At 32.4% G+C, this 25,438-nt stretch overlaps 1 protein-coding gene across 3 annotated transcripts in view; it reads left to right on the top strand.

Moving 5' to 3' along the window:
- Nucleotides 1–25,202, top strand: part of LOC126735790 (talin-1) — a 114,406-nt gene extending 89,204 nt beyond the window's left edge. Inside the window, exons 25-37 of one of the 3 annotated variants that reach the window (XM_050439896.1) lie at nucleotides 3,477–3,639; nucleotides 3,701–3,949; nucleotides 6,137–6,327; nucleotides 8,609–8,725; nucleotides 11,497–11,629; nucleotides 11,694–11,954; nucleotides 16,749–16,873; nucleotides 17,096–17,235; nucleotides 19,433–19,548; nucleotides 19,609–19,810; nucleotides 19,869–20,011; nucleotides 21,142–21,205; nucleotides 23,652–25,202. In XM_050439896.1, coding sequence (XP_050295853.1) covers nucleotides 3,477–3,639; nucleotides 3,701–3,949; nucleotides 6,137–6,327; nucleotides 8,609–8,725; nucleotides 11,497–11,629; nucleotides 11,694–11,954; nucleotides 16,749–16,873; nucleotides 17,096–17,235; nucleotides 19,433–19,548; nucleotides 19,609–19,810; nucleotides 19,869–20,011; nucleotides 21,142–21,205; nucleotides 23,652–24,573 — 2,826 coding nt within the window. In that variant the 3' untranslated portion in view covers nucleotides 24,574–25,202. Of the gene's footprint in view, nucleotides 1–3,476; nucleotides 3,640–3,700; nucleotides 3,950–6,136; nucleotides 6,328–6,677; nucleotides 8,381–8,608; nucleotides 8,726–11,496; nucleotides 11,630–11,693; nucleotides 11,955–16,748; nucleotides 16,874–17,095; nucleotides 17,236–19,432; nucleotides 19,549–19,608; nucleotides 19,811–19,868; nucleotides 20,012–21,141; nucleotides 21,206–23,651 lie in introns of those variants that run through there. The other 2 variants (XM_050439897.1, XM_050439899.1) reach the window with 2 other exon arrangements.
- Nucleotides 25,203–25,438: the final 236 nt, after the last annotated feature.

Below are 25,438 nucleotides of genomic sequence, written 5' to 3'. Positions count from 1 at the left end.
ACAATCGGTGTCAATTTCCAGAATGTAGACTCCATTCATCTGAATATTGTCTTTATTGGTACCACAAATTAGGATAGGTGCGATTGGTTGTGGTATAACTAACATTTATTTTTCTTTTGTCCAGTTTTTTGGCTTCTTGGTAGTCAATTTCGATTTGGATTTGGCGGCATTGTAATGTGGTTGCGATAAATTTATTTTACATGCGATAAATTTATCTATACTCGCAATGTGCCTCTTTGTCTATGGGCAAGGGGAGCAATAATCCAACAATGAGAAGGTGCATACGCTTAGCCTATTTATTCTATGTTGTCTCTAGCAGCCAAAGTGTGTGCTCCCAAACTGCTTAGTCTACAGTGGTCGAGAGTGGACCTTTGGTAAACGTTCGATTTCAAATAGATTAGGTCGAAGTGTGACTGCTTCCTGAAGTGCTCTTCGTAAATTCGGTAGAAGATACGGTTCGATTTCGAGTGTGACTTAGAACTAACTTAACTAAGTCTTAAATGTATCTAAAAGAGGGAAGTGGCTGTTTTGCTCAAAGGATAGTACGACATAATCAAACCAGATATGTTTGTTATTATCTTAGCAGAGCGCTTTCGGCGTATGAGCCATAATCAGTGCTAACTAAAAGTGAGTTATTTGTGTTTTTTATTTTTTTAAACGCCACTTCATGTAAAAGGACGTTAAAAAAGAAAAGGAAGAGACGTTAGTACCCTTCCATTCTTGTGTTTAAATTGTGTTCAAAGCCGGCGAGAAACACAATGTTAACATATAGGTTAGAGTCATCGTACTGTTAACTTCATTTTAGAATCAGCGTCAAACCTTTCAAAAGAATAATGGTGACAGATTGGTCTAGAAGCATTGACCACAAAATTGTCACAAAAGTTGTGTTTGGGTAAAGAGGCTGAAAATAGGTTGTAATTTAGTTAAGGGTGTAAAGGCAAACTTTCAATAGCATCAATCAGAAAAAATGTTTTAATTTGTGAAGATATCTTTCCCACTATGTGAAGCTCCTGTGCACAACTGTCATTACATTTTATCAGTTCACCTTTAATTTTAAAATCCTAAAAAAAACATAAACAAGTCACTTTCGGTTAGCACTGATAATGGCTTATACGCCGAAAGCGCTCTGCTAAGATAATAATAGACATTTTGCTCAGAACATATCTGGTTTGATTATTTCGTAAAATATACCTATCCGTTTTGATTGTAAGTGCTCCCATAAGTAAACTAATATTTGTAAAATAAGCAAAGAATCATAGTAAGGGGTTCAATAGTTCATAACTTGTCTCTGTTTCAACATAAACGTTTCGGCAATTTATATCATCATCCTACGTGTTATCGTGTCCGATGTTAAAAGCTTTTTTAAGCAACAGTTATAATAATATAATATTTTTAATAAAAAACACTATAATATACGGGGTGACCAAGAAAGGATACTCAGCATGAAGATCTCAGTAGGGAAGAGTGGAGCTGAAAGTACCTATTTTAAAAATCCCTAGATAAATGGGGTAAGACGGATGCTGCGGTTAGTAGTTTTAGTCCATCTTAGGTAAAATTTATTCTAGATTATAAGTTTTTGTGCTTTTCAAATTGTTTTTTATGTGAATACAGTTATATTTTTAAACAGCTATCGTAAGGCACTACTGAGTTGTTGTGCCGCAGGTGAGGTTAGTTGTGTCGCTCGTAATTTTTATACTTTTACATGGATTAAAATGGGTTCTTTGATTTCGATTGAAATCATTCGGAATTCAATTCCTAAAAGATTATATAAACCTTAATGGTGTTAAGTGTTACTAAACAACCATTAAAATAAAGCAACTTCATACTCTCCTAACTATCCGAAACTGAATGACTGATCGGAAGCAATTTGGACATACAAATGATTTCTTCATCATCTACACATTACAAATGTGTTCAATTTTTTCATATGCCCCATTCAATCCATTTTTCTCCCGGCACAGAGTTCGAATAGCAGTCGCAACATAGGACCATCAGTACTTTAACCATCCTTTTTAAAAACTTTCCTTTTTGGCTGTCCCCCTTTTTTGTTTAATTCTTTTAGTACATTTTTCTCTTCCTTTCTTCACTCTAGAGCATTTTTTTTGCAGTGTCCGTTAGTTAGCTTACTTTTTTCTAAATCATTTATGAACTCCAATTAATCGGGGAGGTGCTTATCGTTCCTGCGCAAGATTGACTTTTTTCTTTGATATTTGTATCGGAACGACTTAATCCCGGTACTTTCAGCCCCACGCTCCCCTACCTGTTAGAAATACAGCTCAAGTTGAATTAGGAAGAAAATTATGGTTTATGAAGCATATTTACATTCAGTTGAGAATTTCTAATAAATGTTCGTCTGCTGGGATATTTGGAAAAAACGGCAACTTTTGGCGAGACTCTTTTACATGGTGGTATTTTTAGATTTTATATCCGATGTTTAATCTTCGAAAAACTATCATTAATTTAATTTTTTTCATGACCTGAAACCAAAGTATATCCCGAGTCGTTTTTTTATTACGAATTTAACTATGTATCAGATATTTTTTTTTTTTATTAGTTAACAAAAAAGAGTTTTTTAATTATTGTTAAGGCGTTGGAAAGAAATGCTTTGACGCTTTCTCCTTTAAGTTTTTTATTAATAAAGAAGAAAAATGCGTTTTTTTTTATTATGTTTTGTATTATTTTTAAGAAAATGTTGGAAGCAAATCCTTTGAATAATTTTTCAGTTTGCCATTTAAATTACATTTTTGTGAAAATTCATTTTAAGGATGTCACTTGAGTTAGAAAAAATATGCGTATACTTGTGGCCAATAATATTGGACTTACATAATTGTAAAAAATGCATGAAGATAAGAAAACTATTAATGACAGCAAAATAATTTTGAAATTATGTGTTCTTCTTTACAAAATGGGCCAATGAATCGTTTCTTGTATAAAACGTTGGTAAGAGTTATTAAGTCGTTTATCATTTTAACAAATAATAAAAATGAATTTTTAAATATGAAATGAAAATAAACTTTAAATTTGTTAAAACAAGGTCCGTATTGAAAAACTGGAAATTGGTATCTGAAAACCCAAAAATTTTCTGAAATTATCAAGTAACCATTTTGGAAAGAGGAAAACATAAACTATTTTCTTATCATTGATAGTTTTAAGAATAATAATAAAATTCATTTTGGGCATTTCTTATATTTTTCCCCTGCATAATGAAAATTTAGCTGTAAACGAAACTTCACCACAAAAATCCATAACTTTCTTCTAATTTTAGCCTGTAAATTATGTTTGTTTTTACTGTACCACAATAATGCTTAAAAAAAATTGTTTGCATCCTGATAATGAATAAATCGTTGATGAACACAAAAACAGACTTATCTACTGGCCTTCATCCAACTTCTCTCTACCTGAAAAAATCCTTTCGCGTTACCAATTTTTCCTGTAAAAGTTTTATTTTTTTAAAATAACATTTGTAAATATTTTAGGTGGTACAGCACTTGGGCGGAGCTTGCGTAGACTTAGTGCAAGCAAGCGGACAATGTCTGATAAGCAAAGACGATATTAATTTGAGAGAAGTGGGCGAATGTTCTAGAACAGTTAACGAGAAGGTTGCTACTGTTTTGGCAACCCTGCAGAGTGGATCCAGAGGTACAAGACAACAAACTTAGACAAAAACTACCACTAATAATTTTGTGTTATAAATTTGAAGGAACTCAAGCTTGTATTAACGCGGCATCCACAGTATCCGGAATAATAGGTGATCTGGAGACAACAATCATGTTCGCTACAGCAGGAAATCTTAATACGGACAACGAAAATGAATCGTTTGCTGATCATAGGGAGAACATTCTGAAAACTGCTAAGGCTTTAGTAGAAGATACGAAAACTTTAGTGGCTGGTGCCGCTAGTGATCAGGAACAGTTGGCTGTCGCTGCCCAAAATTCTGTTGCGACTATTGGTAAGCGAGATTTTCAGTTATAGTTTGTGTAAATTAGATTAAGACAATAGTTGGTTAAAACAGGTCTATGTTTAAGAAAAAACTTTAAAATAATATGATAATATTAGATAAATAGACAAACCTTTATTTTACACAAAAATGTGTCATCATCACTAAATCTTCTCGTGTCCACTGCGGAACATAGATCAATTTAACGAATTCTATCAAGTTCGGTGGTTTGAATGTCTCTTCCAATGCAAATCCCGTGGCCCAGATATTTATATGTCGTTACCTAGTTTATGGTTGCTGTTCCTATAAAATTCGAACCTATTAAGTTCGATGAAATATGAAGCTCGTTCAACAGTTCCGTAGACTCATCTAGCCGATTAGCTATTAGCATAATGTCATAGTATTTCCTTGACGTACTCCGCGTCGTATTTGGAATTTTTGGGTTTGCCTCTCCTATTCTAACGCTAGCTGTAAAATTTTGATATATATAAGTAATTAACTTCGATTTTAACTAATTAACGGATAAAATATTCCTTACATTTGATGTTTTAACTGTAGTGACTTGTTATATATGATAGAATTTTTATTTATAATATTGATTTAGCATTTTATATTTAAAATTTATATTTATATATATAAATTTATTTTTATTAGGATCTTTATTATATGTATTTTTATTTTTATAAATAAAACATCCTCAGGACACTAGTAACACAAATTACTCTAATCGAGATACGAAAGTACGGTGAAAAGAAAAATCGGTTTCAGTGATCTCGAAAACCATTAATAACTAGTTATTATTTTAGAAAGTTCAATTAAATAAGAATAATCTTCATACATCTAATTCCTGTGATGGTATAAACCTACTCAATTAACCACACAGGATCATTCGATTTGAAAGCAGAAAAGTTTAAAAAATCTTAATTGGGTGCAATGCTATAAAAGTCGAGGAAACAAGAACTAGCATTTTTAGGTCATGGAGTAAGCAACCCCTTAGGCTCTATGCACACCAAATGTCAAAATTTGACACCCCTTTTATGGCTAATTTATTATTAAATAAAGGAAACACTGTAATTCTTTAAGATAGTGATGCTCAAATTGCATTCCTTTTTAGGTACAAAGAATATTATTTGCTCCAAATACTTTAAGTATTGTGGGTCAGGTTTTGTTTGCCTTAAAAAAACCCGACCTATATCAGTTTGTTGAATTATATTTCAGTGATAATTTACTCGTAAATGGTTGATTCCACATAATTTCAAAAAAAGTTTAACGTTTAGTTTTTTTATTAATCCGAAATCAATATACAGTTTATTTGAAAGAATTCAAATAGTTTTTATTTATGGGTCTGAAAATCGTTTCGTCATTAGCACTTCTGCTGTATTTGAATGATAGAAATCCTGGAAAAAAATAATTTACGTTAGGCAACGGGTTTCACAATTTGAAGAAACAGGATCACTGCCTCTTATAGTTGAACAAATAGAAAATGAGTTAGATACTAATGGAAAACCCAAACGAAGATCTGATACATCTTCAACAAGATGGGGGAGCATTACCTCACTATGTTCTTACTGTGAGATATTTCTACAGATCAGTGGATTGGAAAAGGAGGTCCAATAGAATGGCCGCCAAGATCACCAGATCTAACACACCTCAATTTTTTCTCAGAGGTTTGTTGAAAACTGTTGTATTTAAAACACAACTAGATCCTCCCTTCCCTTGATTCCCTTGATGATCTTCGACGACGAATTATAACAGAATATGCATCTATTCCAAGAAAAGTATTTCAAAATGTAAGAAAAGGGAAAGTATGCATTTTTAACATCTTATTTTTTTATAAAAGTTAAGTTTTTAAATTGACACCCTGTATATATAATTAAACACAATCAATCTAAACGCGCGGTCAATATGCCAACGTAGACGAAATAACGATTAATTCTCCTACTTAACAAGAGAGCGCGTGCAAAAATATAGGATGCCCCGCTTTCTAATTGTAGTTTCACATCTTGGTTAGATTAATTTGGATTAGTAATAAATTGTGAATTTCTTATAAAATTACCAATAATCCCATTTAAATTGATCTCTATTGTGAATGTCAGAATAATTACTGTATTGGTTGGTACCCTTTAGTACTTAGTTATCTATAGAAAACTATTGCTGAGCAACTGAAAATGTCTATAAATTTAAAACTTTTCATTTCAGTGAAACTGGCAGAAGTCGTCAAGTTTGGGGCGGCCAGTTTGGGTTCCGACAACCCAGATTCACAAGTGATGTTAATAAATGCAGTCAGAGATGTCGCCAGCGCCCTGGGCGACTTAATTCATGCTACAAAAGCGGCGAGCGGTAAACCCATCAACGACCCCGCCATGTCCCATTTGAAGGACAGTGCCAAGGTAAAAGAAATACTGTGGAGATTTTTATATTGATTTTGTTTTTTTTTTTTTGTTACTAACAGTTAGTAGTTTTTTTTGAATAAACATATGGCTTGTTTATTAATTAAGCGTTTTTACTAACCTAACATTGCCATTTACATGCACATTATCATCGTTTCGACACGTACTAACTTAAGCTGAAACTAATCCATACTAAACTGCTGGGGTGGACTTTAAATTTATTAATAGTAACCGATTAAAACATGCCATATTTGAAGTCCACCTCTGTGCAACACCACACTTTAAAAAAGTAGACAGTAGTAGCAGGGGTGGACTGAGATTAACGTGCCATGTTTTGATTGGTTGAATAGGTTCCGGACTCGGATACCGATTGGTGGATAAGCGACCAGGAAGAGGAGCTGCTCAGGTTGCTGAGCGACAGTCGCGAAAACGTCAGCACTGACGTGGAGGCTGTTCAAACGGATATTGCCCAGTGTCTCGTTGTGTCTTCCTAATAATTATTTTATATTTCAAAAAATTAAATTGGCCAATGAAAAAAACATGCCGTTCCAGTGATCATTTAAAAATAATTTCTATCGAGAAATTGACTATACGGGGTGGTTCTCACTGCATTGATTGATTATATATAGGAAAATATTGCAAATTTGAAAACATTGCAGTATTATTGAGGAATACTTCATTAAAAGGTCAACTTCCTGTAGTTCAAACGGAACAAGCTATATTTTCAAATGGTTGTGGAAAAAACCATATTTTTTTCTACAGAATGGGTTTTCTAAAGCGTTACAATGCGTCAGAAACCGCTGCAAATTTTTTTATGATATTTTTGACGTTTGTCCAAAACGTCGGGAAAAAAAAGAGGGAGGAAAGTCTTTTTCTTATTTTAAATAGAACGGTGTGTTTTTTATTTGAAAAGTCAAATGTGAAGTTTGTTTGGAAAAAAAATTAATCGCTTTAGTAGTTACGGAATTATGACTGAGTATGTAACTGCAATAAAACAAATTTTTACCACCTAATTTTTAATTATTTACTGTCTATTATGCTTTAAAAGCTGTTAAAAATTCTTCGACCAACAAACACCCTCTTATTGTTTTTGTCTCTTTAACTTTGCTTTTCTTGTCCTCTGGAGCCGGAAGTGTACTAACCATTACTTTATTCTATACAAATCCTCATAAAAAAACTTCAAGGGGAGTCAGATCTGGCGAACGAGCAGGCTTGGTTTTTAGACCAATCTTTTAGAGCCCATGTGAGATTTTGTTATATTCGGAAACCTCTTTGAAGCCTCCCTATAATTTTTTCTGCACTCCAAAAATTAACAACAATATATCAACTTCTACATTGAAATTGCTTTCATGTTTTTTTTTTAAACACAATTTAGTTAGTCAATAAGGCCTCAAATTTTGATGTGACATAAATACACTAGTATTTCCAAGGCAGTGGCTATTAGTATAGTTAAAATATTTCAATTATTTAGTTAAAGTATTTTTGGTCATAATTCCATAATCAGCAGAGCAATTTTTTTGCAAAAATTGCAGCCGATTTTGACATATTGCATCGTAACACTTTAAAAAGCTCATCCTTTATATGGGAATGTTTATTATTAAATGTGGGTTTGATTTCTTACCGAACAAATACTTTAGTAGTATTTGTATAATATTTGACGGATCCTTCGAGAGAGAACCACTCTGTATTACTGATATTTTTTTTATCGAAAAATACATTTCCGATTAAAAAAGTGCGGTCTTTCCATTTTTTCCATAAAACACGGCAACCATGCGAAAATACGATTCTTGTATATTGATAAACTGCTACTTGCTGTTTTTTTCAGCTATCGATAAGATTTAAGTAATTCTTGAAGCTTAATTAGGTTCAAAAGTATTTAAAGAATTTATTTATGCAAGAATCTTACTTTTATCAAAAATATCGCTTTTTTTCCTGGGACGGCAAATTAGTAGTGATAAAAGAAACTTTTTTTATTATTTTTTTAATTTGTAATAAAATCCGTAGATTTGGGATAGTTGCCATAATACTAAAAATATAAAAGTGTGTTTTTAAATTCGCCTTTTCATTTAAACCAATCTTCTCTGTTGTGGTACGTAAAAACAATTATTTTTTTGTCTTATGTTTTGTGGCATCTCCTTCCTATATTATTATTTTATTTTATTTGTCATTTGGTTCACTAATAAATCATTTTCTTTCAGCTTTCGTAGTGTGGTGTGTCCTAAACGCATGGAAGCAAAAAAATTTTTTTCATTTAGTAACTATTATTCTCGTTTTTTTACAGATTATGGTGACCAACGTGACGTCACTTCTTAAAACTGTGAAAGCTGTCGAAGACGAGCACACAAGAGGAACCAGAGCTTTGGAGTCAACTGTTGAAGCGATCGGCCAAGAAATGAGGGTGAGAACTTTTATTTGTATATAGTAAAAAAAAGCTTTTTGGTATGTTTTTGTTGATGGGCAACTTTTGCTTGAGGTATTTACATCATTTTTGCATGTGAGGGCAGCTTATCATTGATTGGTGGTTTATAGAATAGAAATTTTTTTAAAGATACAAAGATATGTTTACAATTAATTCAATTTTAATCTGTTTCCCTCAGAAATAATTAATAATTTCTTCCATGTCAAAGTGAAAAGTGAAAATTCACAGGGTGAAAATGAAAAGTTTCAAGGGTGGTATCATATTTAAGGCCTTGTATAAGTGACAAAAAATGAAGAAGGGTTCAATGCCATAGTCTGAAAAAAAAACTTAGGTTATTTTCCCGGAGATAAAACCCCACAATTGGTATCAAAGTGAATGTCTGATTTGACAATGACCACTCTAGTTCAATTTTAACATGACAGTGAGTACAAATATTATTAAATAACTAGAAATATTATTAAATAATAAAAACGTCTCATTCATGGCCAGAGCCCTTGTGCCACCAAGCAGTTATACCAAACTCTCATAATTTTTGCATTTATTTTTTAATTTATGTCTTATGAGTGAATACATATTTGGGCATTCTTAGTGATGCTAAACGCGTGCCGCCCACATCAGTCCTAAAATTCTTTCAAATACACTTCTTCTTTGGCACCACAAAGATCAAAACTACCTTAGATCTGTTATTTTTGAGGCTAAGATTCAAGAGTGGTGTGCGTCTAACGGTCTAGTATTCAATGTGGACAATACTCTTACTTTGGGTTTTAGGTGCAATGTTCATGGTCTTTTATTTGATGGCTTCATCCCTATATATAGTAAAGAAAAATGTCGATTTTTAGGTCTTGTTATGGACGGAAATCTAAAATTTGAACACCATATCTTGACTCTTGCGTCCAAACTCTCCTTGTGATGTTTTGCAGTTAAAGTGGCCATGCATGAACTGGTAAAGGTAGTTGGGCGCTCAGTGTATGTTTGACTGATTGAGTCACATCTCAGATATGGACTGCCCTTTTGGGGTTTGTGTACAAAAGGAATGTTGAATATTGTCTTTGTGATACAGGGAAAAGCTGTGAGATATCTTTGTTCTGTTGATTTAAAGAGTCTTCGAAGACCATTCTTTATTTCAGAGCAAATTTTATCGGTTTACTCACTATTTATATTGGAGACAGCAGCACTCATCTATAAATCTAATAGACCACCATCAAATACGGGACACATTATTCATCTATTCCATGGTTTTCCTTTGCCCATACCAAAATCATCTCTCACAAAAAACTCGCCTATTTATATAAGCAGCAAGACTTATAATCATGTCCCCCTTTCTATCAGAAATATAGCATGTTTGAAAATGTTCAAGGAGCGGTTAAAAAATCTAATTTTGCCCAAAGCTAATAGCCTTAAGAAGTTTTAATAGAAAAGAAGTATGTTAACTTGAGTATGTTAACTACTTTATTTTTATCTTTGAGTTGTACCTACCAACATGTATGTTTATTCTTTAGTATGTGAGGCGATCATAAAGATTTAATCTTTTTTGTATCTTTTGTAATAAAGTACACCACCTATCTACCTAATTTTTCTCGAAATGACAATTTTAAAAAACAAAAATCTTAGAGAATTACTTGAAAATTTAATCGAATTTCGCTGGCTAGTTACCCTACCATTACCCCACATCCTAATAAAGCACTTTTAAGCACAAATTTTGTAACTTTTTTACATTTTATTTGAGTTGTTTCTTAAATGTGTTTGAAAAGTGTGCAATAGAAATAAATTCAATTGTACCTGTAAATGGGCAATAATATATCTCTGTCAAAAAAAATCTATCATAGTAACAAACACCGATAGTAATGAAAAGATGTCTAGACCAAAAAAAACAAAGAATTAAAAATCAGAAACTTTTCTAGATAGAAAAGTTGTGAGAGATAATTGACATACTGAAAGTATAGAAAGAAAGCATTACTTACAATAAAAGAACGAAGAACAAATATTACCATATCATTGAGTCAGAGTTACAAGAAGTTACACCACAATTAACAGGATTTTACAGTGTATGTCACCATGAACGAAATTTATCCACCGTATCTAAACCGAATCGACAACCTCAAATAAGAAGAAAACTACGTCATAACACGAACTAATATAAATCAAATGCGAAAGCCCGTCAAAAAAGCGAATCTTACTGTAGCCTCGAGAAAGATAAACCTTATAGATGAAGAGTATTCTAACCCGGAAAAAGCAGCTGTTTAAATTAAATATGCATAACCTACGTAAATAAAATGCATGTAATGGTACAAAAACTATTTAATTATCTATCGACCTAAAGAAATCAATCTAAACTAAGTAAGGAATAAAATAGTATCTGGCATTCTGCGAATAAATCGAAACATAAACGCGCGGTCGTAAATAGGACGTAAAAGGAATAATGATATTTCTCCTAAAAAATATGGGATGCTCTGGTACCTAAGAATAGTGTACACCCAACAGAAAATCCTGTTGGAGCTTTTGCCTCTCCGATAGAGTAAAGTGCGATCATAGTATTGTGTCTGACTCCCAGTATTATTATCTTTGGTCAAGCGATAAAAGGATGCTCAAGTTAAAAAAAATTTAATTCAAGGTAGTTTTCATATTTTTTCCCGAAGCCGTTGCTCTTACAATAAAAATTACCAAGTATATTAATGGTCAAAAAATACTTTTTAATTCTTCAATTATTTACTAAATCCTTGGTTTATTCTAACATTTTTTTTCTTTTTCAGTCCCTTTACTCAAGCGAAGGATGCCGCGCCAACGTCACAGTCGAAGACCTAATCCGTTGTACTAAGAACATCACCAATGCTACCGCTAAATCAGTAGCAGCAGGAATCAGCAATAAACAGGACGACATAATTGGTAACTTAATTTCCGTATTAAAGATTATTTAATTTAACGTTTTTTCTTTAATGATTATTTTTAGCTGCAGCCAATCTTTCGAGAAAAGCCATATCAGATATGTTAATCACATGTAAGAGTGCCGCATTTACTTTAGCGGAAACGAACGAATTAAGGGAGGAAACTTTGAAAACGGGTCACGATTGCGCCAAAGATTTCAGACAATTGTTAATGACTATCTTAGAGGGCAACGGATCAGCGGATATGAAACAGACTTTATTGATTATTTCTAGGAGAATTGCCCAGTCCGTTACGGAACTCGTTAGTGTGGCGAAGAAACTTAAAGGTAAGTTTTCAGATAGAAATTTTTACAGAGAGTTATATATTATTTCTATTCAGTTTCATTATTAACAAATTTATTTACAAAATGGCTGTACAATTTAAAATTAACAGTTTTATTATTGTACAGCGTATGCTTCGTATTAAAAATACAAAATGGTAAAAAAATACCGTATTGTGAAAAAACATTATATTTTCCAATATTCATTTGACACTTACTTTACATTTAGTATTTTAATATTCATTTTACAATAATATTTATACATTACTTAGACATTTCCAACATCCAAAAAGATTGGGAACATTGACGAAACGTGTTTTTGGCGCGCTTTGAAATATTTTTTTTTCGTTCAACGTTTTTTAAAATACGAATTTAACATAATTTTGTTTCTATTGACGTTCTTATTGCCTTTTTGGCCGTAAGGCTTTTTTTTTAAAGGTCATTTTTATCCTGGATATTATAACCTTATGGACAAAAACTTATGCACGTTCACCCCTGATGCGTTTGGCCAATTTTATATCTTAGGCGTAATAACAGTTGATAATGTTGTTCAGTAAATAGGTGATTATTTTCTTATTGGTACACGTTTATATTGAAAAAAAACACAATGTAGTAATTCTTTGGATACGTTTATTTAGGCTTATTGAATATTTGGAGAAATTATAAACGAACAGAAAATAGAATAACCAACCCAAGCGTGAGTTTTTAGTCTTGTGGTATAATTGTATTTATTAGATAATTCTTAGATTTTCAATCTGATAGATAAAGAAGTTTTGTAGTCAATAAATACTATGCAGGGTGTTCCGTTGATCATGTTACAAACTTCTAGGGCAGATAGAAAACGTCAAAAGAATAACAAAAGTTCATATAAACATGGGTCCGGAAAAGCTTCCTCAAGGAGCTAGAGCTCTTTGAAAATAACCTTTAAAAACTAGTTTTTTTTTAATAGCTCCGCACCTCCTTAACTTTAGCTACCGCAACCAATTTTGGGAGGTAAATTATTGTTAGTACGTTTATTCTTTTGAACCTACTAAATAAAAAAAAAATTACCAGGGGCTTCAGAATTCGGTATTTGGTAAATTTAGGCCCATTTCTTTAAGACTTTAATTTCTGCCCGTTTGGGCATTAGATTATGATGTTCCTATGCTTTTTACATAAAAAAGGTGCTCTTAGTAAAAGTCGGTAAATGGTAAATATCACCGTTTTTGTGAAAATTGATGAAAAGCAAGTTATGAGATACAAAAATGAATTACCTATTATTATTAATAAACAATTTTAAAAAAAATCTGGCGTAAATAAAAAATAAATGTTTAAAAAAACTTAAGGTAGCCACTTTATTAAATTGGTACTCAAATTAATTAACTGTCACTTTAATTACCTTGAGGCATAAAATGTTTAAATGATTTTAAGTGTAATAAAAAACCAACAAATTAACAATTTTAGAAACGTAAACAAATTTTATTAAAGATTGGTATTACAAAAATAAACTTAAAATATTAATTGCTTAAAATGCCGGCCGCCACGATCGATACATTTATTGTATCTACGCACCATATTAAGGTTGACGTGATTAAAAATATCAGGCGTGGTTTGGATTACCAACCAGGTAATCCAAACGGATATATCAAAAAGGATAGGGGCAGATCATCTGGTAGTTCTGGCAGTACATTTCTTAAAAAATTTAAATAAATATACCGACAGTGGCAATGAATTAGCATTATTGTTATTAAAATAATTAATTCAGGTGCTGTATCTTAGTTTGGTTTTAGTCAATTTCCACAAAAACGGTGATATTTACCGACTTTTACTAAGAGCACCTTTTTTATGTAAAAAGCATAGGAACATCATAATCTAATGCCCAAACGGGCAGAAATTAAACTCTTAAAGAAATGGGCCCTGATTCTGAAGCCCCTGGTTGCTCATCTAAATGTCAAATAATTGCTTTTATTTTATTTTTGTTAGTTCATAATACCTGTTCTTTAAAATATTTATTATTTGTTTACAATTTTAACAAAAATGGTTGAGAATGCATTTGACATTAATGATGCATAAACTATATTTTTCCATACGAATTAAATAGTTTATAGGGAATCTTTAAATTCCTGAAAACTTCTTTTTTTAATTTAAGGAAACCCCTATAGGCATCTATTGAATAAAGGCCTATTTCTAATTTTCCTATAGAGGGGTCTTCAAATAGAATAAAGGCCGTTTTGTTCAATAATGTTAGACCAATTTCCAATTACTATTAAAATTTGTCGATAATTGAAGTAATTCGAAAAAAAAAACAATTAATTTAAAACTTATCAAGACTTTTGTATTAAAATAATATGGTGTTAATAGAATTAAATATTTTTGAAATATTTTTAAAAAAATGCACTTTCTGTATTGTGCTTGATTTTATTTGAATATTCCTAATAATATATTGTGCTACATAGAGAAAAAAAAAACGATTTCATATTTGTACAACATATGCCATCAGTGATAAAAAAATAAATACACGTTATTCTTTGCCAGTTTAATTTGTAATTATAAATAAATAATTTTTTTCTTACACGTTTTATGGTGGACAAAAAAATAAGAGTATTTTTCAAAAATGGCCATAAAAAACTATAATTACAATGTACCGCAAAACAAACGACAGCATTAGATAAGCGAGTCAGTACTTGGTAGAATCACCCTTATTCTTGAGAACGGCTGCGCATCTTCGTGGCATCGAATCGATCAACTTTTGGCATGTTTCAACTGGGATGGAATACCAGGCTTCCTGAACTTCCTTCCATAAATCTTGCTTATTTGTTGTTTTTTTACAAGCTCCTCGGTTTTTCAGCTCCTTCCACAGGTTTTCAATAGGATTAAGGTCAGGCAATTGTGATGGCCATTCCAAAACCGAAACCCTATTTTGTGTAAACCATTGTTTAACAATCCGTGCCGTATGTTTAGGGTCGTTATCTTGTTGATACACCCACCTTATAGGCATGTTTTTTTCGGCATATGGTAGCCACGACTCTATGCAAGATATCCAAATAAATTTCTTTTGTCATGGTCTCTTTAATCCAAAATATGGGACCTACTCCATTGTAGGAAAAACAGCCCCACAGTTTGATATTTCCACCTCCGTGTTTAACTGCGCCTATTGTGTTTCTAGGATTAATTCTTCATTCTTCCTCCTTCTAATGAATATTCTTCCATCTGATCCGAATAAGTTGATCTTCGTCTCATCACTAAAAAGGATGTTGCACCAATTTCTTTGAAAATTTTCATTCAAATTATTCTTAATAAATGCCAGTCTTTGTTTTATATTATTTTTGCTTAGAAATGGGACTTTTCTGGCCACTCGACCATATAATTTTTGGTCTTGCAAACGTCTTTTTATCGTCCTAGTTCTAATACTTAGGCTTAAGTTTCGTTTTATAGAGGTAGAAGTGGAAAAAGGTTTTTTACTGACTTCGCGTACAATAAGCTTATTAGTCTTCCGTGTGGTTTTTCTTGGACGGCCTCGATTTTCAGGAACATTTTCCGTTTTATTTTGTGTTTTTAAAACTCTGGAGATTTCACAAGGTGATCTTTTAAGCGCATTTACAATAAATGCATAGGATTTATTTTGACTTTTCAATTGCAAAATTAGACGCCTTTCTTCGGGGCTACAATGCTTTGGGCGACCCATATTTACCAACGCGATGCAACGATCTTGTTGAAACTGACTTGTATTTATGGAAAATATCACACAAATCTTTTATCTTAATAAACAGAGACCAAATAGTTAGAACAATAAAGAAACGCTCTTATTTTTTGTCCACAAGATTTTTAAACAATAATGAAAAAAAATTGCTTTTAAAAGATAAGGCATTCTTGGTTTATTTATAAATTTTACCAAGTAAGCACATTAAACGCTGGAAGAAAATGCGTAGTATTTTATTTGCAAATTCCAACGTATAGGGAAACTAATTCAGTTTGATTTGAAATTTAATATGCACTCTTATTTTTTTGGACACAACTGTACATCTCCATGGTTAAACACAGAAAGCACAAGACTATCACATAAAGTCTTGTTTAGTGGCCGTGAAAGGTTGTATCGATTACTATAGAATAATTTGAGCATCATTTAAGCTTTTTAAATACACTCAGATACATATTTGTCAAATCTGAAAGTTCGTTGTCATTTTTGACAATTTGTCAATCTCGAAACCAATATTCCCAATATAATATTTCCATTGTAATATTGATTTCATTTTTAATACTACATACATCGTTTTTGGAACCAAAAATCACGCTTACTTGGATTCAAATAAAGAGAGTGCATGAGAGATGTAGATGTCAAACTTTCTAAATCATCGTTTATATACTTAAAGGACTCATCATCGTTGTCTTTTTAAAAATTATAGTATACCTGCGTATCATCGGCATAGTCGTGAACATTACATTTATTTAGGGCTTTGTTAAAATTTAAGGTATAAATAACATATAATAAGGGGTATATAATAACGGATTCTTGGGGTACGCCGGAAACAATTTGCAAGGAACTTGATAGTATACTATCAAATTCATACATTGATTTCTTCCTGATACATAGTTTCCTCTATTCCTTATTGATATAAATCAATTATTAATCTTACAAGATACAAGAAACGTGTTAAAATAGTTCAAAAGTATTTTATTCCATTACAAGTCTTATTTTATCAAATAATTTTGTTTTTGACTATTTTTTTCACGTTGATGATTACAAAATATTTAAAAGGTGCTAAAAATTAGTATATATATTGCATAGAACTACAATTATATTTCACACAAATTGTATTTCAGGCTCAGACTGGGTAGACCCGGACGATCCGACCGTAATTGCCGAAAATGAACTATTAGGAGCTGCAGCTTCAATTGACGCTGCCGCCAAGAAGTTAGCCAATCTCAGACCCCGCGAAACCCCTAAGGTAAGAAAGGGACAAACATTTATTTTATTGTTTTTTGCAGGTAAAACTACTGTGGCAGGTCGCTATAAGATATGTTTGATATTCTTGGTTGTCGATTTGAAAGCACCCAGGAGTCAAACATATTATTATAGAGGCAGAGCCGGATCTACTGCACGGCTGTTAGTTTTGGTAGAATTGAAAACTGTTAATAAACAATTTTTTAAGACATTTTTAACGTTTTAGACGCAAGACAACCTGGAATCGATGAACTTTGACGAAATGATCTTGGAAGCCGCGAAATCCATTACGGCGGCCACTTCTGCCCTAATTAAAGCCGCCAGTGCTGCCCAGAGGGAACTTATTGATAGCGGTAAAATGTCGAGGTAAATATAACAAGATAATTAATTTTATATTTGAAATGTAATTAAAAATAATTTTAAAGCAACCCCAGTTTAAAAAAACTTTTAGAAGCAATAGAATTTATTTAAAAAAAAACTATTTTAGTCTCTACTTGCTTAAAATTTCATAAATTATCTTGGTCAACTACAACAAAATACTTCATGGTATTAGAAATATAAACCAATACAAATTCAGAAAAGCCTGAAACGATTTCTGTTAGCTTATTATTTAAAATTAAATAGTATTAGTTTTACTACATACAGGTTACATGCTGTGATTCATCATAAGATGATAAAATAAAACTTATGGGCGGTATTTATTAAGGCCGTCGTCCCACCAAAGATACGCGACGGCGACGCGAAGGCGATACGATTTCGCCTGGACACATTCAGACGACATGCAGTTGCTCCACCAAAGATACGCGTTTCGTGTTTCCTCCGTTTAGTTGTTCAGTTTAGTTCAAAATGTCATCGAGTGAAGACGAGGATGTGGTTGCAATGTATTGGTATTTGCGGAATAGAAAAAAAAATAAAATGACAAAAAAAAAGAAAATGGTGTGTGCATCCTTTTATTGAGAAAAATTAAAAAAAAATAAATGTTTGTTGCTGCTAAGGAGCTGCACAGACATCCATTAAAATCCAGTTCAGCATTTTGTTGTGCCATAATAAACAAAAAACAAAACTTCGATAAATAAAAAAAAACGCCAACACACAGCTTGAATGTTGCTTCGCAACTGACACGTCCAGTCTCCCGGCAACACGAAGGCGACACGCTTTTGGATGTGTCTTCGGCGCAGCGTTGGTGGGGACAAAATGATTTTAAAACATGGGTTCGACACGAAAGATACACGCTGGCGACATCGCGGAGATGTGGCGTCGCTGTCGTGTATCTTTGGTGGCACGACGGCCTAACAGCTAAAATAAACACTATTATTCATTGTACTTCTTTGATTCAAGTTGACATATTCCATTGACTGACTAAAAGTTATGAGGCAAAAAATAAAAACGAACAAAATATAGAGGAAAAATGCATGTCATACATTTGATTATAATGGAAAAAATTAAACAGAAAATTACTTTTAAAAAGTTAATTTAATGCTTATTTTTTATTCGACCAAAATCAAATCTTTGACTTCTTCAGTTGTCCAAATTTAGAGTCTTAGTTCTGTGCTTTATATACTTCGCTATATTGTACTTATTTAAGGTGAAAACTTTATGAATTTTAATGTTATTGTTCTTTTGTTTTTAGTAGTATTTAGGCAATATAAATTATATGTAAAAATTAATAAATACATTCGTTTTTTCACTCAAGCAGTACCAAACATGTAAACAATAAAACCTAACCTAACTAAAACAGATTTAGTCATCACTTAGTCCAAACAATAATAAAACCTATTCAACTTATTATTAGGTCCAGGTAATATTTCTGCTTGACATAAAACAAGGTGTTTTTGCACTAAATGATATTCTTATCTATAGGTAACCCACTTTCCATATAGTTAGTGGGCTTAATTTGTTTTTCCAAAGTAGGATAATGAGGTTTATGATGTTATTTAAAAAGTGACAAAAATAGAGTTAAAGACTTTTGCCAGAACGCCGACGAAATGTATTACGTAAATAATGGAGGTTTACAGATTTAAGTTTACATTATAAAATTATTATTATAATAGAAACTTTTTTCTCAGGTACCTAAAATATTGACTTAATAAAATCCCCCTTTGACATTATTTAAATTGTTGATTTCTATGTAAATTTTTTATAAAAATTAGAATTTTGGTCATGTGACAGCAGTTTTAAACTTAAACATTTCGACGATGATCAAAATTTCTCAGTAAATAAAAAACAATGTGCAATTAAGATCCTCAAAAAAATTAAAATGAAGTAAAAAAAAATATCAAACTGATAACTTAGCAAGTAGCAGTTTAAGAGAAAGAATTCGCATATTGCATCCGATTCTGAAATATAAAAAAATAGAGATAAAATTACATATATGTTACTAAAGTTCCAACTAGTAAATAGTAACTAAAAATCTCTTTAAAAGTGAATTAAGTTATAAACTTTCCATACGTTTGAATGCAAGAAAACATAGTCACTGGAAAACCTAATGTACAGAGTATATCTGTAATTGGCAATTTTGTTGCTGATGCATTATAAAAATAAAATAAATAAATAATCTCTTTAGATACCCAATTTCTTCATCTGATGATGGGCAGTGGTCTGAAGGACTCATATCGGCGGCAAGACTCGTTGCCGCTGCTACACATAGCTTGGTTGAAACTGCTAATGCTTTAGTGCAAGGTAAATTTCAATTTTTTTTTAAATTTTTAAGTGCAATTTTATAATTATTAAAAACTTTAGGTATGGGAAGTGAAGATAAACTAATAGCCGCAGCTAAACAAGTAGCGAGCTCCACCGCTCATTTGCTGGTGGCATGTAAAGTGAAAGCAGAGGGCGACACAGAAGCTACAAGAAGGCTACACGCGGCTGGCAATGCTGTTATTAGATCTACCGATAATTTAGTGAGGGCTGCCCAGCAAGCCAAACAAGTTGAAGAAGAACGGTTGGTTACGAAAAGGGAAGGGAAATAACAATAATATTGATGGTAATATTTGCTTTAGGTACTTGGTTATTAATAGAAGAATGGTGGGAGGTATTGCGCAGGAGATCAACGCCCAATCGGAGGTTTACAGGATAGAACGTGAACTGGAGGAGGCTCGAAATAGGGTGGTGGCCATTAGGAGTGCTAAATATAGGCAAAAAGGTGAGTTTATTAAGGATAATAAAACCTATTTAGTGAAAGTGTCAGAGGCCAAGCCTTTTCCCAAATTAAAAAAATCCACTACTTTAAGTGACTTAAAAATAATTAGTATTTTACCAGTTTCAAATAAAGCTTTTTAAACGAATTTTATTACAATAATAGTCATATTATTGATTATTGCAACATAATAATATTAAACATAAAACTGACAGAGAAGAAATAGCAGGTAGTAAAAATACACATACGATTGCACATCCGAAACACAACAGACACCACTGACGAAGGACAAGGAATAGACCAACTACCTAAATTGCCTATATACCTAATAATAAATGAAAACTCTAAGCCAAAGAAGGAAATTGAAATAAGTCTTATCGTGTTGGTAGGGAACAAATCTAAACTTGAGAAATCCAATCCTGTTTTGGGCCTGGTTAGACTGTAACTGAATTAATTAATTAAAATTAGAAAAAAATTAAAAAAAGTTACCAAGGCCAAACTGTAGCAACTGTAGGGACGCTGCTCCAACACAGTGAAGTAAAGACTATGTATTTCTAATCCAAAGACGCACCCTTACTGATTACTAATTTATCTATTTTAAAAAATATAATGTACAAAAGAAGAAAGGTACTTGACTAACCTTAGTAGTAGTTGTATTGACGGGTCACAGGATGTGAAACAAAGGAAACACCCCAATTAGCCCTGTTGTATCAGGGGATACACGTGACACTTCGTATTTTATGCGTATAAGTTACTTAGTTCTGGATTGATTTTGCACTACTGGTTCGACCGGTACTGCCCACTGGTTCCGTCATCAAATTTCGGACCCAATAGCTTACTCTACTTACCCCGGGAAGGAACAATAAGGTGAAGTAGGATGCAAGGTGTAAGGTTTATGAAAAGAGTATGAGAGTAAGAGAGTAAGGAAATATAAAATAGGTCCAGTTAAAATATAAATAATATACCAAAAAATCAAAATGATAGGAACTATGAAACAATAGCCATTAACACTACATTACCATATTAAGAAATTAAAATGTAGTAAAAAAAAAATTCTTTAGTTTATTATTCTTTTACTAGATCTTTATTGCAGACACACAGAAATTAATTGATTTTAAATAATTTCTTTTTTTTAGGTTATGACACATCTGGAGATGAAACTGACGGCTATTTAAGTTCGGCACCCGAACAAGATTCACGGTAAGCCACAAACAAATTAAAACAGAATAATTTCTAGAAGCTTGAATCTCTTTACACAGTTTCACATTAGATTTTGTACGTTTGGGTTTGTTTAATTTAAGCACTGTTTTTTTTTTGTCGTTGTCTTTTAGCTTTTCCGCCACAGTGTGTTAAGTTTTGTGGTAAGATGCTTGGTTTATTTTTATTAACACTAATTTTGATTTATTTATTTTTGACATACTAACTGTACTTTGTTTTTCTTGTTGCATGCTCAGGTGGAAGGCACGTTACTAATTTAACGAGCTAACATTATCAAGGTAAGTGTTTGGTAGTATTTGATATAATGAAATTAATTATAATTTTGGATTATATTTTAATATGTAGTAAACTAAAACGTAAAAATTAAAAGAAACAAAAATTAGCTAAACACTGAAGTCCAATACATATCTGGTTTCTATAGTTTCTGGGTACATTGGTGCTAAATAAATATGTAATAAAATTAATCAGTCAAAATACCATTGGTTTGATTCATTGTTCTTGGATATGAAACAGTTATGAAATTCATTGTAAATATGTTAAACTGAATCTTAACATCTTGTACCTGTAATATTAGTCAACTTAAAACTTGTATTTGCTGCAGAAGTGATAATAGTGGTATATGTAGAGGACAAATACTAAAGATAACTATTTATGTCTGAGGAACATTTCAATTTATATTTAAGTCAACATCATCAGCTTTCTAACGAAGAAAAACAAGCATTGGTATACGATATTGGTATGAATATAAATCGTATAAGAAAATAGTCCAAAAAACTTACCAAAGTATTTGTTTCTCAGATACTGTTTTTAAAATGTTTTTAATATGCAAGTGCGATACATTGTTGAAAAGGTAATTTCTAGGACTATTTTAATACTTAATGCTTTTTTTCTTCTGGTGCCCGTAAAAAAAAAAATGGGCTGGCACTTCAGAACGACCTCAATAATCTGGCACTTTGGTACCACGCCAATAACATGGATCTCAAAATATCCAAATGCAAAGTCAGACAATCATGTAAATGTGTTTATCATATAAACAATAGTTCTTTAAAATGTGCAACAAATAAAAGATTTGGGACTGCTACTTGATTCTAACCTAGACGTTTTCTGCGTAAATTTTGCAGGTACATTCACTATAGGTTTTACAATCATCAAGAACTTCATTATAAGACTCTGCTCAATACTTGATCTTAAAACCTGAATAGCTAGAAGAAAGTAGACAGGCTTAAAAATTCTCTGTTATTCTCTGGTTACTCCATTCAACTATAGATTGTTTATATCTCACTTCATAAATCACTTTACATATACCATCTCGCAATACACGTTCCATTAAAACTTTCTATGTACCTTTTTACAGGACAAACTGCCAAAAATTCCTCGAATATTAAAATTAAGCAATGAGCTTCCTAGCCTTGATGTCTTTTGCCTTTCAACCTTTAAAGCCTTTTCTGAGAGCTTTATCTGGCCTTTATTTATGAACTAAGTTGGTTGTCAATTGAATCTTTGTATCCTTTGTTTCTTCTTTTTTTGTTTAATTTTGATATGATTATTTTATCAAAGTCAGAAATAGCAGCATCAGTTGTATATGATTCTCGGGTAAACTAGATTATTCAATAAACATTTCACAATAACATCAACTTTAAGTTAAACCGATAGCGCTCAAAGCATTTGGATGCTATCCTTTGGTAGTCTTGAAAATAGTAATTGCAACAGGATTTTAGTTAAGCAAATGGCTGATATACAGCCTAGATGTGTGTCAACCTAAAAAACTGAGAAATTGCAAACTTTTTAGTCAATTGTAGAGTTTGTCTAGCTAAGGAAGCTCCATCTGGTTCAAAGCTGCGCTAAGTTTTGTCCCCTAATAACGCGCGATTAGCGACAGTAGCGCGCCTTTTTTTAATTTTAATTTTAGAAAACTAAAAGGCACAGAACACAAATATAAGAATCAACGCAACGGCCCTGTTTATATGCAAATCGGGGCGATCGATACCGTTGCTTTGGCAGCGGCGTAAACAAATTTACTGCGCAACCGAGCCGAACAACACGTGCTGTACCTTTCTTTAGCTAGACAAAGTCTATAATCACACAATGTCAATACTGATTTTTTTCTTAATTGCTGAACCATAAATATGTCTCAAAAATATTAGTGCTACTCTAACTCAAAACAAAATAGCAAAAATTCTGTGGAGTTCTCTCTAAGACAGACTTCAGTAGAATACACAGTTTTCTTAGTGTTTAACTGATACCCTCGCAACCACTATCATTAGACTGTTTGTTTTTGTTGGACGCATCTTGCAATGTTAATGTTAAAGCACCAAGCGAATAATTTTAAAAATTGCTCATTGTTTTGTTAATCATTTTATAAATGATTTGCTTGTCTGACATTTAAACAACTACTGCTTACACTATTTTTATCTTTCCCACACCATAGCTTCGGACAACACACTCTGGACCGTTCCCGCTCGCCATACAACCAGTCATCTAACAAGTACTACCAGCAAACAGACACGTACAGCCACTTGGAAAGTCCCGAAAAAATCTCTTCTCTGGACCGTCAACGTAAACCTAGCCCCGCTCTTCTGAACGCTATCAACGATTTAGACCAAGCAGTTTACGGCGGAAACAACAGTTATGGTCAAAAAGACTTGTATGGCACCTCTTACGAAACATACAGCAGCCCTAGCAAGTCGCCCATCTATAAAACTCCTGCTTATGGTACTGCCAGTACCTTCCAGCCTCAAACCGCTAGTACCCCGGGTCATTATGGATCTTTGAACGCTCCTAGATATGGAAGTTTAAATATTTCACCAAAGCCTTTTAGTACTTCGCCTCAACCCCCTCACTCACCAAGTTATAGCGCTGGCAAGTTGGAGGGTCAGAGTAGTGCCGATACGGTTGCGCGTACATTTAAGCCTCCTACTTTAACTAGTTTCGATCGTCCTAATTCTGATGGTTACACCAGTTCTGAATATACTACAAACACTTTTAAAACCCCTGAGGGATACAGGACAGACAGTTACAAGTATGAGTATTATCAAGGAGAGCCAAAAACCACTTATTCAACAAGTACTGAGAAGTACTACACTACAAGTACTGCCAAAGGTGACAAAGGCGCCCTGGGTGCCCCTAACGCATTTGGAACCTTTAAAAATGGAGCCGATGAACAGTACCAAAGTTCTTTTTCTTCAAATGTCGAGTATATCAGTGAACCGCCTGTTTTAAGAGATAATGATACTCTGGAGCAGAAATTGCTCAAAAAATCGGTCAGTGAGCAGGTGTTTGAGAAAAAAACAACTACGACCAGCAGAACGACTAAGCAGGAGTCTCATATGAAAACATTTAAGTTTCAATAACAAAACGGTTTAAGTCATTTCACTATATTTGCAATGTTATTTTAAAAGGCTGCCTTATTAATAATTATAAAGATAGTTCTAAGTATCTTTTCCAAGTGGTGCTAGCTGCAAATAACCAAAAAAAAAATGTAAATAATTTCAGATATTTTGACGTTTGGAAACATGTATCTCGAAATAATTTCTTCACGTGAATTAACCAAAAAAAAAGAAATAATAAATGTATATGTATTTTGTTGTAGAATTTTTATTATTATTATTATGTGCCAATAATAACTGTTTTATGTTGTATTGTTCAAAGCTTAACCGTCTAATTTGTTTTAGTTAAGTGCCTTAAATATTCGAATATTGTATAATATGAAACATTTAATTAATCTATACTTAATGAGAGACTTAATATTTAGTAATTTTACACAATTTCAAAAGTGCCTAACTGAAGCTTGTACTGTGGTTTTTAAAAACATCTACCAAGAGTGCCTAAAAACACAATTTATATAATTTTTTTACTAAACGCACAAACGGAGCAATTTTTAGAAAAGTATTTTATATTAGGACTGTTCTTGATGGACTTAACATTATTGTTTTTCTTTTCTTTATTAATTATTGTGTTAAAAAATATACACTTAACAATGCTTTGTGTGTATTTTTTAGTAACTTTCCTGTGTCTCCATCCCAGTTTAAACATCATGTAATTAGCAATGGAAGCGGACACAAAAAATAACTTTTTACAGTCAACACAGTTCCGCTCACAATAATTTTTACTGATATTTAAGAAGTAAATCCAATTTTAAACTCCTAAAATAGTGTTGAGAGAAAAGTAAGTCGCGCTATAAATAAGCATAGAAAAAATGGTGGATAGTCTTTTTCT

The sequence above is a fragment of the Anthonomus grandis genome, chromosome 4, assembly GCF_022605725.1.
Source record: "Anthonomus grandis grandis chromosome 4, icAntGran1.3, whole genome shotgun sequence".
NCBI lineage: Eukaryota > Metazoa > Arthropoda > Insecta > Coleoptera > Curculionidae > Anthonomus > Anthonomus grandis.
The sequence above is the reverse complement of the archived record's forward strand: the minus strand, read 5'-3'. Positions and strand labels throughout refer to the sequence as shown.